The sequence below is a fragment of the Prunus dulcis genome, chromosome 8 (genome assembly GCF_902201215.1).
Source record: "Prunus dulcis chromosome 8, ALMONDv2, whole genome shotgun sequence".
Taxonomy (NCBI): domain Eukaryota; kingdom Viridiplantae; phylum Streptophyta; class Magnoliopsida; order Rosales; family Rosaceae; genus Prunus; species Prunus dulcis.
In genome coordinates, this window is record NC_047657.1 from 13,505,047 (window position 1) to 13,520,317 (window position 15,271).

General features: G+C 38.8%; 2 protein-coding genes across 2 annotated transcripts; one reads left to right on the top strand and one right to left on the bottom strand.

Moving 5' to 3' along the window:
* Positions 1-96: 96 nt before the first annotated feature.
* LOC117638876 (QWRF motif-containing protein 2) lies at positions 97-5,632 on the top strand. The gene is made up of 6 exons (XM_034374034.1): positions 97-1,932; positions 3,224-3,343; positions 4,047-4,163; positions 4,268-4,357; positions 4,985-5,092; positions 5,186-5,632. The coding sequence occupies exons 1-6, from the start codon at positions 457-459 to the stop codon at positions 5,264-5,266; spliced, it is 1,992 nt and encodes a 663-aa protein (XP_034229925.1). The 5' UTR covers positions 97-456; the 3' UTR covers positions 5,267-5,632.
* Positions 5,633-7,852: 2,220 nt separating this feature from the next.
* On the bottom strand, positions 7,853-8,688 carry LOC117612291 (LOB domain-containing protein 38-like). Its single transcript, XM_034341077.1, has 2 exons — positions 8,505-8,688; positions 7,853-8,334 (listed from the first exon to the last, which is right to left on the bottom strand). Exons 1-2 carry the CDS (start codon positions 8,686-8,688, stop codon positions 7,853-7,855), a joined length of 666 nt encoding a protein of 221 aa, XP_034196968.1.
* Positions 8,689-15,271: the final 6,583 nt, after the last annotated feature.

Genomic DNA, 15,271 nt, shown 5'->3' on the forward strand with positions numbered 1-15,271 from the left:
AAATGTATTAATAAATTAATTAAAAAGTTTTAAGACTTAAAATGCAATTAAATCAACATAACATAACGTTAACGTCCCTCCAAAGTTTCTCAGAGAAAAAAAAAAATCCCAAACCTGCAAAAACTCTCATAGCATTTTCTTTTGGCCAGAGACGCTCCCAGACTCTCTCTCTCATACACTTGCAAATCTCCCCTCTCTCTCTTACCGACTTCTACTTCGCTCTCTTTCTCTCTCTCAAAACCCACAAACACAGAGACAGCAAAGCTCACGGCTTTCTCTCTCAGCTCCAAAAATGCTGAATCTCCCGCAAACCTATCTCAGAAATTCCCCTTCTCCTGCAATTTCTTAAATCTGCATTGCTAATTTTTGGGCGCGTGATGGGTTTGCGAGTGGCACAAAAATTCAATCTTTAAGAGGGCAATGTGAGGAGGAGGACTTAGGATTTTCAACAGTCCTATGATGGTGGCTGCCATTTCTGAAGCAGCTTCAAACGACCCTCCAAACCCCAAAACCTCCGCAGACCCACGCTCACGCACCCATCTCCAAAACCCATCAAGGCCTCCCCTTTTGCCCTCAGAGAAAGACAATGGCTTTGTGCAAAGAAGACCCAGAGGCAGACAAGTCTCGTCTAAGTACATGTCTCCTTCTCCTTCTTCTTCTTCCACCTCAACATCCACTTCTACTGTCTCGTCCTCTGCGTCTTCTAGAAGATGCCCATCTCCATTGCTCTCAAGGTCCATAAACTCCTCTTCAAACTCGACCCCAGTGCCCTCTTTGGGTCCGAAACGGGCTCAATCGGTGGACCGGAGGCGACCCATTACGCCTCGGACCTCCACGGGTCTCCCTGAGGCTCGGCTAAGCAATGCAGGCGCCGAAGTCTCTGCTGCCACTCGGCTTTTGGTCACTTCCACTCGGAGCTTATCAGTTTCTTTTCAAGGTGAGGCCTTTTCGCTTCCGATTAGTAAGACTAAAGCAGCTGCCTCGCCTAGTGGGGCTGTTGCGAGGAAGGCTACGCCTGAGAGACGCCGGTCGACCCCTGTAAGAGGAGATCAGGCTGAGAATTCTAAGCCTTCTGATCAGTATCGGTGGCCGGCCAGGACCAGACAATTGAGTTCGGGTTCTAATAACTCGTTGTCCAGGAGCCTGGACTGTAGTTCGGAGACTAGGAAGCTCAATGGGATTGGATCTGGGGTTGCGGCTAGAGCATTGCAGCAATCTATGATTGATGATAGCAGAAGAGCTTCCTTTGATCGCAGATTGAGCTTAGATTTGGGCAATGCTGAGCCTTTAAAGGCTGCTGAGCAAAACCCAGATGCCAATTCAGCCAATGATTCTTCTGTGCCTTCTGATCTCACTGCTTCTGATACAGACAGTGTTTCCTCTGGTAGCACTTCAGGTGTACATGATGCTGGTGGTGTTGCGAAGAGTCGAACTGCCCCTCGTGGCATTGTTGTGTCTGCAAGGTTTTGGCAGGAGACTAATAGCCGGTTGAGGCGGTTGCAGGATCCCGGTTCGCCTTTATCAACAAGCCCTGTGTCTAGAGCAGGGTCGAAATTCATTCAATCTCAATCGAAAAAGTTTAATGGTGATATCCCATTATCATCATCTCCTCGAACGATGGCTTCCCCGACTAGGGGACCAACTAGGCCTGCTTCTCCGGGAAAGCTTTGGACTTCTTCATCAATGTCACCATCAAGGGGGTATAGTCCTTCTCGGGTGAGAAGTAGTGTTAATGGTTCCTTGAATAGTAGTTATTCTGGTCCTGCACCTTCAATTCTCAGTTTTTCTGTTGATACTCGGAGAGGGAAGATGGGGGAAGATAGGATTGTTGATGCACACATGCTCAGGCTTCTGTATAACCGTTATCTGCAATGGCGGTTTGTAAATGCAAGAGCAGATGCTACCTTCATGGTGCATAGACTGAATGCAGAGGTATGCTTGTGGTGCTATAAATTGCAATGCTATATATCTTCTAATTGTGTTTCTTCAGGAATTTGTTTGGTGCTTGTATGGTCATAGACTCATAGATATTGTTTGCCATGGTTGATGTACTCTTCAGTTTGTTTTGTACTCATTATACTGTACACATCTTCATAATTAGCATGGTTCATGTGTGTATGTTCATTGCTTTCCATATACTTTATCTCCATCCAATTAGAGTTTCTTTCCCCAAGTAATTACAACAAGAACGGGAACTTCTCCTTGTCACCTTATTTCTTTTATGGCAACTTTTTTTTTTTCCTTAAGAAGTACTGCATTTTCCTTTTTCCTTATGAATTTAACATTATATAATCCATTTCTGAGCTCTAATCAGAAGTATGAGAGGTTATTTAGGGAACTTTTGGTTTTAACCAAGTATGGAAATACAGAAGGCTGCATAATATTTGATACCAATAACATCCGGGTAATAAAGGGATGAAGCTCAAGTCTTAAATGCGGTGTGCCACTGTCATTAGTTTTTAGCTGTAAAAAAAAAAAAAGGTGTGTGGTTGTTATTGGAAACTTCTGGAGTGGATAGATTTGGAAAGTAGTAGAATGAAAAGGTGATTTGTGAAGTCTTTAGAGTGATTATTGAGTTGACCGATTGCTCTAGAATGGAGTAGATGGCTTTCGCCTAGTATGCAATGAACAATCATGGCTTGTCGGGAGTTATCTTTAAGCAGGACTTGATTTCTCTTTCAGTTTAATAGACTCCATGAATATAGATTGCATGTTGTCATGTTTTGTCGCTTAATTGGTGTCTTTATTTGATATCTTCAAACAAGACCCATAGTGAATTTGGAATTTGCTAGTGCATCTGTCTCTTTGGTATATTTGCTCTTTTTTCTTTTTTCTATATGTTTGAACTTGTCTGATTTTGTTTAAACTTTTCAACATGTTTGATTTTGGCTGAACCCTTATGATTTTATAAAACATAGCTTTATTTCTAGTGGTTGAATTCATGCTTGTCATTTCAGCCACAAGTGAGTACTTTAAATCAGTTTGTTTGAGCTTTTTCACATCCATAGAGTGATTTCCATTTGTTCAACTATGTATAGAAGTGACGTGATACATTGTATCTGGTTCTGATTTTGTTGACAGTTCATATGTGTTTATCACTAGGGTTCAGAAAAAGTTTCTTCGTACTGGCATCTCTGCTGCATATGATGTGATGAAATGGTCAGGATGGTTTCAGTTTGTGTACAGTTTCTTTTGTCTAAATTTGTATTTTCTTGGGTGCCAGAAAAATCTATGGAATGCATGGGTATCAATCTCAGAGCTACGGCATTCCGTCACGCTTAAAAAGATCAAGTTACTTTTGCTGAGGCAGAAATTAAAGTTAACTTCTATCCTCAAAGGACAAGTAAGATTCAGAGATTCAGTATCTTCATGGCATTTACTTTCTGCTCCATATTTATATATCATTGGCTGGAATCTGAAAGTGCTATAATACGAAATAAGAGTAGGTGGTGGGAATTTTTTGTGATACTTCATTAAAAGATTCATGTTCAGGAGATGTACTTGAGTTTTGTGCTGACCTTCAGTCTACAGTTATGACCAAGCGTGTGACTTGCTAGGTAAAAGTTTAGGGCTTTAATTATGACAGAAATGAAATTAGTCACATTTTTAATACCCACTGCTCCCCTAGACCCCTTTTTTGTTTTTTTTTTCTCTATCACTCTTCTTTCCACTTGGTTGACTTCCTTATTAACTTTTAACTATATACGTTCGAACAAAAACTGATACCATTGCTGTTGTTACCTCTGTCCCTGTGGGATTACAGGCTTGCTCTTTCGCTGTGTGCAATTTTGAGCAACGTTCTCTCTAAATAGCACTATCAAGACGTTAGTGTTGATAATACTACCTACCACCAATGAATTCTTAGTGACGTAGATTGCCATACTAGTACAAGTTCAAATGCTTTCTATTTTCTGTATTTTGGCCTTTTGCATTCAATAGAAGGAATAATCTTGAGAAGAATCCTCCGTCCACCCCAAGTTCCTTTGTATTGTACTACTACATCAAGTAGCTGTTTAATAAGAAGTTTGTTGTTTTGGTGTTTGTAGATCACTTATTTGGAAGAATGGGCTATTCTGGACCGAGATCACACTAGTTCTTTGCTAGGAGCAACTGAAGCATTGCAGGCCAGTACTCTCCGTCTTCCAGTTGTTGGAAAAGCAATTGTATGTGGCTTCTTCTTACCCTTAACTTAATCAAGGACGTATCGAAGGCCTGAACCAAGGATCCATCACTGTTCAAAAGACTGACTATGCTTATTTTATATTAGGTTGACTTTCAAAAGCTGAAAGATGCTGTGGGTTCTGCAGCTGATGTGATGCAAGCAATGGCGTCCTCAATTTGCTCTCTTTCATTGAAGGTAATTTTTTCTTCTTTTTTTTCTTCTCTTGAATCACGTTTCTATTCTTCTTGGTTAGTTTCATTATTCTTCCAAACATTTCACAGAAATATACGTCAATTGCATTTCCCCTATGTTATAAGTTGTAAATATAAAAATGAACAAAAGTGAGAGATGAAGCCACTGTACCTGAACATTAGCCGAGGAGCTGGCATAGATGTTGTAGTTGGGTAGAACCATTGTTTTACATTTAGGTGAAACAATTTTTTGAGGTATCCTTCGTTAAAAATGTTGTACTTTCCAGTACCCCTAGGTGATTGATGTTATTGTTTAAGTCCTAGAAGTAAAACAACAGTCGCTTACCTGCCCTGATTGTTTAGTAGTTGTTGACATCTGCACCCCTACCTGATTACTCTTTTATTTTTACAGCATATGGATTTTGTTTCCAGAAAGACCCTTAACCTTTTTTGCAGAGTATATTTAGAAGTGCCTCCGTAGTCTAGCAATTTTGATGTCTCCTAGACTTCATGCATGTTATCTATTCATGCCTGCTAGATGTGAACTGTAGAGCCTCGTTATGAATAGCTTGAAACTATGCAACAATTTGAAACTGTTTTAAGGAAGTTTCTTAAACACTTGCCATTACAGGTGGAGGAAATGAATTCCTTGGTGTCTGAACTTATGAGGGTTACCGCAACGGAACGGTTTGTGCTTGAACAATGCAAAGATTTTTTGTCTACATTATCAGCCATGCAGGTAAGTCTGGTAGTCTATTTCAATTTTTTTTTCCTTTCAAAGTTTCACTTTTTTCCCCCAGTTTTTCAATTGCTTTCTTATTCATTGTAACAGGTCAAGGACTGTAGCTTGAGAACACATATAATACAATTACGACGTGTACCAACTACCCGCAGCCTGACAACACGTGTGTAGAACTGATCTTATTTGACTACTCACTCCTAATGCTAACATATTACATGGAGCCTTTCTTTTTCCACCGGGTGGAGGCAGCAGAGGTAATAAGAATGGATCAAGTAGCTAGTTTTGGCTTCTGATGTGGCAATTTTTGGAACCTGGTTGTAGTCTTCTGTGTCATGCATCTCAATGTATCTTTTGTATCTGAAGAATACAGAAAATGGCTTTTCCCCTCTCACTAAAATTAGCTGTATACAAGCACTCTTTTCTTTCCTTTGGGCAAAAAGGAAATGTATATGTATATATATGTAATTTCTCCTGATCACACTGTTAATCAAGTAGTTTGTGGTAAATCTCTTAATTCAATCATCTTGTCATGCCTTTTCTTCTGCTCAATTGTTCGTGATTTCAACAATGCCATCGTTATTACTTTCTGTATAGGGTCTCAAACAGATTGTTGGTTTTTCTCTTGTAGTATAACCCAGGAAATTGGCTACGTACAAGATCTAAAGCTGTTTAACGAAAAGGGTTTAGGCTTTGCCTCTGAATCTCATCACGTTTGTAAACTTTTGTGCTATGTTTTTCTACAGCTCATATGAATTATAAAAACAAGAGGGATAAAATAATGCATCCTTGGATACTTCCCCCGCATTGTGCACTTCAGTGCATGAAAGTTGGCAACCTCTTCTTTTCTGTTCTGTTTTTGTTCAGACTTCAGAGAATCAGAAGTCTCTTGCCCTCTAGTTTCTTCAAATTCTTGTAAGGATGAAAATCCACGAACCCACTTGGCACATGCATTTGCCTTCATTGATGGAGGGGTGAAAATGGTTCAGAGAAAAGATAATGTTAGCATCAGACTTTGACTGTTGATTGACTGAAGTCATCATATCCAACGGTTCACAATCATCCCCCACGTTAAGGTTTGTGTTCACATGGCTCCTAAGGGAAAACATAGAATTGGAGTCAACTGGGAAGAAGAATTGACCTAGTTTGACTAGTTGGGTCAAGCGACAGCCCATGTGAAAGTTCCAGCATATGAGGATGTAAGGGCCACCATAATTTAATTCCGACCCAAAAAAATTTAAAAATAAAAAAAGAGAAAAAAAGAGGGCCACTAAAACCCAATTGCCTCTTTCCCGTTTTGGACTGAAAACTCATTTGCCTTTCAAACCCTTCTCCTACAAAAGACAAACTGTCGGTTTTATAACGTTTGAACCATTGTGGGCTGCAGGGGTCAACCATCCCATTTGGTTAAACGAGTAAATCTGCCCTTTTTTTTCTTTTTTTTTTTACCGCAGATCGACCTCCCTTTCTGTATATTAGTAGTTAGAATATTATTTAATACAAATAAAAAAATAAATATCCTTCATGTCCATTTTTTCTCAATTCATAATCAAGAAACTGTTGAGAGATATATGCTATCGTGTGGCATAATTTTTTTTATACATGCGATAATTTATTCTAAATGAGTCGATTTTATAGAAGAAAAATTCGAATTTTGAGTGTAAATGGGTGGGTTCTTTACTTTGGTCGATTGGTTTAACCCATGTTTGCGTTATCTGGCTTAATTTTAATTTCTAATTGGTTGAATCTTCCATGACGTCATTAATCTGTTGTACATGTTGTCATATTGTTTAACAATTAAGATCTCAAACAAATATTGATATTTAAAATAGATTTTTAGAAGAAATACTAGAAGGAGAAAGATTCGAAAGCTTTCCAGCTGGAAACCACTCTCAGATGTCTCATCTGTTAGTGATGCGGCGACACAATGTCAACTTCCAAAGTTTGCAAAGAGAAAAATTAGTATGTAAAATGGACCCAACTCTCCAATAATTTTTTCCCTCTCCAAGTATGCATGACCTAAATTGGAGAGAGAATGGGTTGGATTTTGGGTGACCAACCACAAACATCTAACACATGAGAGGTGAGTGTACCGTCCACCACGAAGCCACTTATTCAAAAAATTATTTTGCATATTTGATAAACGGCAGTAAATTTTCGATGCAAATCAATATTATTGTGTCATCAATTTACGCATATTATAATACGTGTATATTTATTAATATGATATCTTCAAATATAAACATATTTCCCGTCCAGGATATTACATATTTGTATATTGAGGGCTCAAAATAAACAAAAAAAGGCTGAACCAATAATTTATATTGACAAAATTTGTATGGAACCTTTTTTTTTTTCTTCACAACTTTTTTATACAGGTTCTAAAAGTGTTGTGCGACCCTTGGAACGACTCAAAAGCCAAGCAATAATATTCCAAATATCTCGTGCCCTCTACACATTTTCATCCTCCAATCCAACCTTGACAACTCATTAAGCCAACTGAGACTGAAAATTTCATCCATGCATCAGAATCTTCAGTCATGGCCTCTGAATATATATTAATAAGAGATTATAATTTTTTTTCTAATTTTTTTAATTAATTTTATGGTAAAAGGTCAAAAATCGAAGCAAAATTACAAGAGGATGCTTTTTTTTTTTTATGCTTAAACAGCCGAATATTAATCCCCTCATATTATTTACTCGGCAATTACAACAAGAAGGAAGAAACAAAAATATATATTCTTGACCACGTATGCATGATCAAATGAATAACCTCAGAAGCTTTGTCGTTCCCTTCAAATTATTACCACAACAATGATCTGCTGACGACGAACTGCTTCCTAACGTCGTCGTTTCGGACTCTTCCGCCGAGGACGGCGTCCCCGCCCTACAATCTCCGCGCTTGGTCCTCGACGTCAACCCACCCGCAGCCGTCAAGCAAAGATCAAGATCAGGCAGCTGGCAGATCGCCACGTCATGATCACCAGTATCATCGAAAGCCAAATTGCTAGACCTCTTCTTCTTGGGGGACTGCCGTTGTAGTCGAATATGATGATCATGAACGCAATTTTGGTGGTCGTCACGAGTGTACTCGGGAAGTGGCTCCAACGTGCTGCCGCGTAGCACCGTCTCCACCGCCGCCTGGCACACCTCCCACTTCCCACTCAAAAGAAGCCCCGTCGCTCCATTCACCGGATTTATAGTCCGCCCCACCGCCTCAAAAAACAACGACTGAAATAAAGCTATAAACAAAAAACTAATCACCATCAGCAATCTTTTTATTTTCATATGTATTCGTTCAGAGAGACAGACCTCGACGCTACAGAGGCTACTGGGTCTGTAGTGGACATCATCATCTGAACTTATGTAATATGAACATAATTTAATTTTGATAGGGAGAAATGTTGTTTACCGGGTCGTTGGGATTCGGAGACGGCGTTGATGAAGGAGAAGAGGCCGGCGCGGCCAAAGAACTTGGCAACGAAAACGGTGGCGTGGGCTTGAGCTTGGGGGTCCTCTATCCATTGTAGGCATTGCCTGAGCATGCAATTGTCACTGCAACCCTTTCTTAGGACTCGGCATCCATTGCAACTCATTTTCACGCATTAATAGTAAATAATCGAACTCCGATTGATGATCGTCGACGACGAAGACAACGACAGCAACAGTAGTAGCTAGGGCCACAACTAGTAATACATAGGAGCCTGCGTCTAATTATTGTAGATGTGGGAGGCCGTCTTAATATTTGCATTATGACTTGTGTATATATAGGGTGAGAGTGTGTGGGAAATGTTATATGATTATGCTTTTTTTTTTTTCCTTTTTATTATATGGGGAGGGTTGAATCTCAAACGCAGGGTATTCCTGCAACAAAGTAGAAAGAAATACTACTAAAATAATAGCTAATCGATATAGTTTAAAAAAAACATAATATAATCATTTAGATTATTTTTGGACGGTGTTAAATATTCTTATTTGAACTTACGTGACATATTAACAGTTTAACAACATAACATATCAAGATATATATTATTGAGATTAATCAGCGTCTGGTTTGATCAACTAGGGTTAAGTTATTTGAGGTGGAGTTGAGTACATGGTTTGACTGTATAATATGGAGGGTTTTTGGGTTGGGTGTACTTCCAAAGAACTTGGTGAGGGACGGCTGCGTGTCTCCGCGCAGTAGGTGGGTGTGGTTCATAGAATTTCATTCCTCCACCGTTGGATACCTCTGCATGGATATTATCTAAAATCTATGACCAGATTCTGTTTCTGTCTTTTTTCTTATTTTAATTTTCCATTTGTTTCTGGCTGTGCTTAGCTTGTGCCACTCATGAGACGCTTGCATGCAACAAGACCAAACGTTTTTGGTGTTTCTGCTCTCTCTTTCTCTCTCTTTTTGTTTTGGTTGGAGCAGCAGAGTGCTTCAAGAAAATTCCATAAAAGAAAAAGGTTATTATTACTGCCTAGTGGTTTAATTAATAATTAATTAAGCATTGTTTAGAACATATAAATGAGTGGGGGGTCTAGCTGGATTGAATTTAACAGCCAATTAAGTTGGGTGTAAATGAGCTTCCATTCTTTTGGGAAACCAATTTTATATAATGGCAACCATTCTTTATAGCTTTATACATATAATGGTAGAAGAATCCCTACAACTCTCTCTTCTCTTTTTTATTTTTTCAAACTAGAATAATCCCTTACATCACAAAGGGTATCACCAAAAGTATTTAATCAATTAGTATAAATATATATTTCCGTTCCATATTATCCATTTTAGTCTCTGAAACTTCGATAAAGAATCCTGTACTTACATGTTATGACGTCAGGTTCTACTATACTTTAAAATTAGATTCCACTTAATCGATAGCCTTAAGAACATATATATTATATGTTGTGCTAGAACATTCTTGACTTAAATTATATATATACCAATTAGACAAAAATGACTTCACTTGAAGAGTGAGTGAGTGGCTATATTTACAAGGCGCAGAATTTGGGAAGAAAGTGGGCACGCATGGGACTAACGATAAAGATGACGATATGGACAAAGTAAAGGCATTGAAGTTATAGTCGCGACTCGGGTACGTGGCATGTTTATCTCATTAGCACCACGATTAACTAAATCAATCCCACATTAAAATATGTTTAAAATAATGGTAAATTGATGTTCCAACAAAACAAAGTTTGTGGAGAATGGGATTCCAATACAATTAACTTTTCACAGCTCACTTTAATTTGGATTTTCATGCTTCCGAATGTAAGGCCACTCTTGGTCACTAACTACGGTTGTGTATTTAGGTATATATATATATAGAATAAAGGGATGGGACATCACTTTGGCCGTACACATAAAGCCAAGCCATGGATTCATTGGATTAGTTGTAAGAGAATGGTGTCGTATTAAGCATCACCATTGGCAATTGCAGCTAATTGAAATGTCCCTTCCATGACCTAGAGGGACACATGTACATTAGGCAGGGTAATGGGAAAAATTTATATCTTAATTACTTTCTGTTTTGCATAATCCCATTCTTCCCAAAGTTGCACAATATGTAAACACACATCTTCCAATTATAAGGACAACTCTTTGTTAAACTCTAAATCTTTTTGGTCAACCAGGTGGACTACTTTAAATAGAATATTTGACGGGCTTAGCGGATTTGGGAATAAAGTCGTCCTTGGTGTGAGTATTTTTGCGCTGTGTGCTAGCTGTTACAATCGTTGATTCCGTGAAAGTAGAGGAAGTGTTATAGTGATTTTCACCTTGGGTCTGACTTCGTTAAACGATTTGGGCCGAGTTAGGAACATTTGCTCGGCCGTTGGGTTCTTAGCCTTGGCAACAAGGGTACTTGCATTACATTGGCTTTGGTGCTTGAGACTGTCGTGCTCAGTGTGGTCGTGTTCGACTGTCAAGTGATCTCTCAAGTCCTCTTTGAATCTAAATGAAACAAAAACTACAATGAAAGAAAAAACGGGTTAGATGATGCTCAAATGAAAACTTTGAAGAACATAGTTGTTTGTTGATATATTGAATGGATGGTTAAAATGACGGTATGCAAGAACTTTGAACAAGCTTCAAAGTTCTTGGTGATATGCTACGTTGAATGCTAGAAAAACAAAAACAAAAATATCTAAATCTAGTTTAGGAAAAACATTGAACAACATTTCGGCTTCGTTTTTTTGTTGTTGAGAGATTGGGTCATTTTATATTAGAAATGAAACTGTTATACTATTTATAGGCGAATTGCCGCCTTCAAAAGGCGTCGAGATATACGGCCACTGCCCAAAGTTTTCTTGTGCCGCCCTCCTACCGTCACATCATGCCTCGATCACTGTTCCAAGTGCCTTTTCTAATCAATCTTTCTTTCCAAGTTCCAAGGGTTCCATTCTTTGAGCATTTCAAGTTTCAAAAAGTAGCTCGATGTCCCATCATTCCTTTTGCTCTGGTGCGCTTCTCAAGGTGGTGCACGTGAAAATCCTTTCCTTAGTCGATGCTCATGCTTTTTTACTCAGCCGAGATTCTCTAGGCCAGAGGCGGATCCAGGATTCTCTGACCAAGGAGTCACAGTGTAAAATTTCTGAATATTTTCCAACAAGAAAAAACATGGCAAAACCAACAATACAAACTACAACTGTCAACGATGACTTTTCATCTTTTCAAAACGTTGCATTATAGTTTCGTTATCAATATAAGCAAACACATATACATATATTATATATACATCAATTTCATTATACATAAAAATTATACTCACTTGGAGTTTATATGTAAGAAGGCTGCTACTGGCAAGATGTGGTCGACGCCGTTGCGCCGGCAAAGTGATGGTAGTTGAGGTTGGGGGTTGGTTAGAGATTAGGGACAGTTGATTTGGTAATGAGGATTTGGTTGGGGTGTGAAGTCGGGTAAAAAGGGGAGGGTGTTGTGCTGATCCTTTTTTTTTTGTGTTTTTTTTCTTCTTAAACTTGGCCCAAAACAACGTAGTTTTGAGGCCAGGTGATTTTAAAAAAAAAATTAAGAGCCCTAGACCAAAAGACATCGTTTGGCTATGAGCTGTTTATAAATAAAAAATAAATCAAAAAATGAGCCTTCACGCGCTGCGCAGCAAAGGCCAAAAGGGAAAGGACTTTCGTCAAGCACTTGGTGTGCACCCAAGAGGTCACACACAGGCTGGCCAAGGGGTCACCTATACAGTTCACAGCCAAGATTCCAACATTCCAAGGGGTCGTCCGGCCCCTCTGGCCTGTCGTGTGTTCGCCACTACTCTAGGCCGAGGAACAAATGCTGAGCCTTGACTTTGATCAAGCTTTACATCATGCTTTAATGATTTGGGCGGAGCTAGAGAATTAGGTCATCCCTTGGTGCTTGGGCCGAGATTTCGAACCATGATCTTTGGGCCTTGTGGGGCATAGTCAATCTGTTTGGCATTTTGGGTCACAGTGTTCTAGCATGCTTTGAGACCTTGGTCGAGCCTTGTTACTTAGGCCGAGTCCATTGCGTTATGGCCATGGCCTTTTAGATCCGACTTCGGGCTAGTTTGGCATTGTTGTGCTGTGAAAACAATCGCTGTCAGATTTGCTGTAAAAGAAATCAGCTGTGAGATAAAGCAGTTTGGCATTTAGTACAATTTTTGTTAAAAGTGTTGTTGGTATTGATTTCTGCATAATCAAAAAATAATTGCCGCATAATCATTAAACTCAGCGCCTCTTCGAAACTGATTCCTAGATAATCAGAAAATGAAAGCACCTCATTAGCTGCTTTTTCTCATAGCTTTCTCTCACAACAGTTTTTAACAATAAGTGATTTTCTCACAGTTTACCAAACGAGTTGGGCTTCCCAAATTTTTTTTTAAAATCACTTATCACCCCAAATAAGCAATGCTAAACAGGCACTTCATATTTTGCTTTGGGCTTTGAACACTTTTGTCTCTAGGCCCAAAGCCTTGGCTCAAATGGGCCATTGCCACATCATTTTTCTCTGTAGGGCCAAGAGGAAAATTTTGGTTTAAACATTCTCAAAAGATGACTTAAAATGTAGAGTGTCAATCGCCGAAATATATTGTGAGGTAACCCTAGGATGTGTGCACTTTTTTTACCATAAAAATATCTTTGACGTAGAAAAACAAACACTGTTTGGTTCTTACATTCCTACCAATTACTGTCTGATACATATTCAAAATAACTCATTAACATTACAAAAAGAAAAAAGTTTATGTATACATGTTAGACTGATCAATCTTTCTTTCCAAGTTCCAAGGGTTCCATTCTATGAGCTTCTCAAGTTTCAAAAATTAGCTCGACGTCCTATCATTCCTTTCGCTCTGGTGCGCTTCTTGAGGTGGTGCACTTGAAAATCTTTTCCTTAGTCGATGCTCATGCTTTTTAACTCGGCCGAGATCCTCTAGGCTAGTGGTGGATCCAGGATTCTCTGACCAAGGAGTCACAATAAAAATTCTGAATTTTTTTCAACAAGAAAGAACATAAACATCGTACTCCCATTAATAATTCATGGCAAAACCAACAATACAAACTACAACTGTCCATGATGAGTTTTCATCTTTTCAAAACGTTGCATTATAACTTCGTTATTAATATAAGCAAACACATCTACATATATTATGTATACATCAATTTCATTATACTTAAAAATTGTACTCACTTGGGGTTTAAATATAAGGAGGTTGCTACTGGTAAGATGTCGTCGGTGCCGTTACGCCGGCAAAGTGGTAGTAGTTGAGGTTTGGGGTTTGATGGAGATTAGGGACAGTTGATTTGGTAATGACGATTTGGTTGGGGTGTGAAGTTTTTTGTTTTTTGTTTTTTTTTTCTATTTTATAAATATATATATATATATATATATATTAAGAGCCCTAGACCAAAAGACGTCGTTTGGCTTGGAGCTGTTTAAAAAAAAAAAAAAAATTAGCCCCCTGGCGTTGCGCAGCAAAGGCCAAAGGGGGAAGGACTTTCGTCAAGCACTTGGTGTGCACCTAAGAGGTCACACATAGGCTAGCCAAATGGTCGCCTATTAAGTTCACAGCCAAGATTCCTGCATTCCAAGGGGTCGTCCGGCCCCTTTGGCCTGTCGTGTATTCGTCACTGCTCTAGGCCAAGGAACAAATGCTAAGCCTTGACTTTGATCAAGCTTTACATCATGCTTTAATGATTTGGGTTGGGCTAGAGAATTAGGTCATCCCTTGGTGCTTGGGCCGTGATTTCGAACCATGATCTTTGGGCCTTAGTCAATTTGTTTGGCATTTTGGGTTGCAGTGTTTTAGCATGCTTTGAGACCTAGGTCGAGCCTTGTTGCTTAGGCCGAGTCTATTGTGTTACGGCCGTGGGCTTTTAGATCCGACTTCATATTTTGCTTTGGGCTTTGAACACTTTTGTCTCTAGGCCCAAAGCCTTGGCTCAAATGGGTCATTGCCACGTCATTTTTCTTTGTAGGGCCAACAGGAAAATTTTAGGTTTAAACATTCTCAAAAGATGACTTAAAATGTAGAGAGTGTCGATCGCCGAAATATATTGTGAAGTGACCCTAGGATGTGTGCACTTTTTTTACCATAAAAATATCTTTGATGTAGAAAAACGAACACTGTTTGGCTCCTTGCATACCTACCAATTACTGTGTGATACATATTCAAAAGCAACTCATTAACATTACAAAAAGAAAAAAGTTTATGTATACATGTTAGACTGTGATTTGTCTGTAAGAAGGAATGACTCATTACATGTAAAGAGCCAAGTAATTTCGTAGAAAAACTACTAATTTAGAGAGACAAATTTTCCCTTTAATGTGAAGACTTGCATAAATATTGAGATTTTAGAGTTGCACTATTAATTTTTATATTTTTCCATCATTAGGCTAGGGTTCAAACCTAAGACATTCAAATTTATCGCTTGTCCATACTTACCTTTTACCACTAGACCATCTAGGTTAAATTTCTTTTATCTTTTATTTTATTTTATGGGATTTGACTCTTGTGACGGCAAATCCTTTGTCAATATTCTACTTGATCCTTTGTAATAAACGATCCATAGGTAAAGATAAACGTGATCTGATTATGTGTCTTTTATGCCACTATGAGCCATGCCAAGCTCCTATGCCGCACTGAGTTGTTTTTTGGCAGAAACAAAGCCAATAAAGCTCCCAAAAAAACCTATCAATGTTAAGTACAA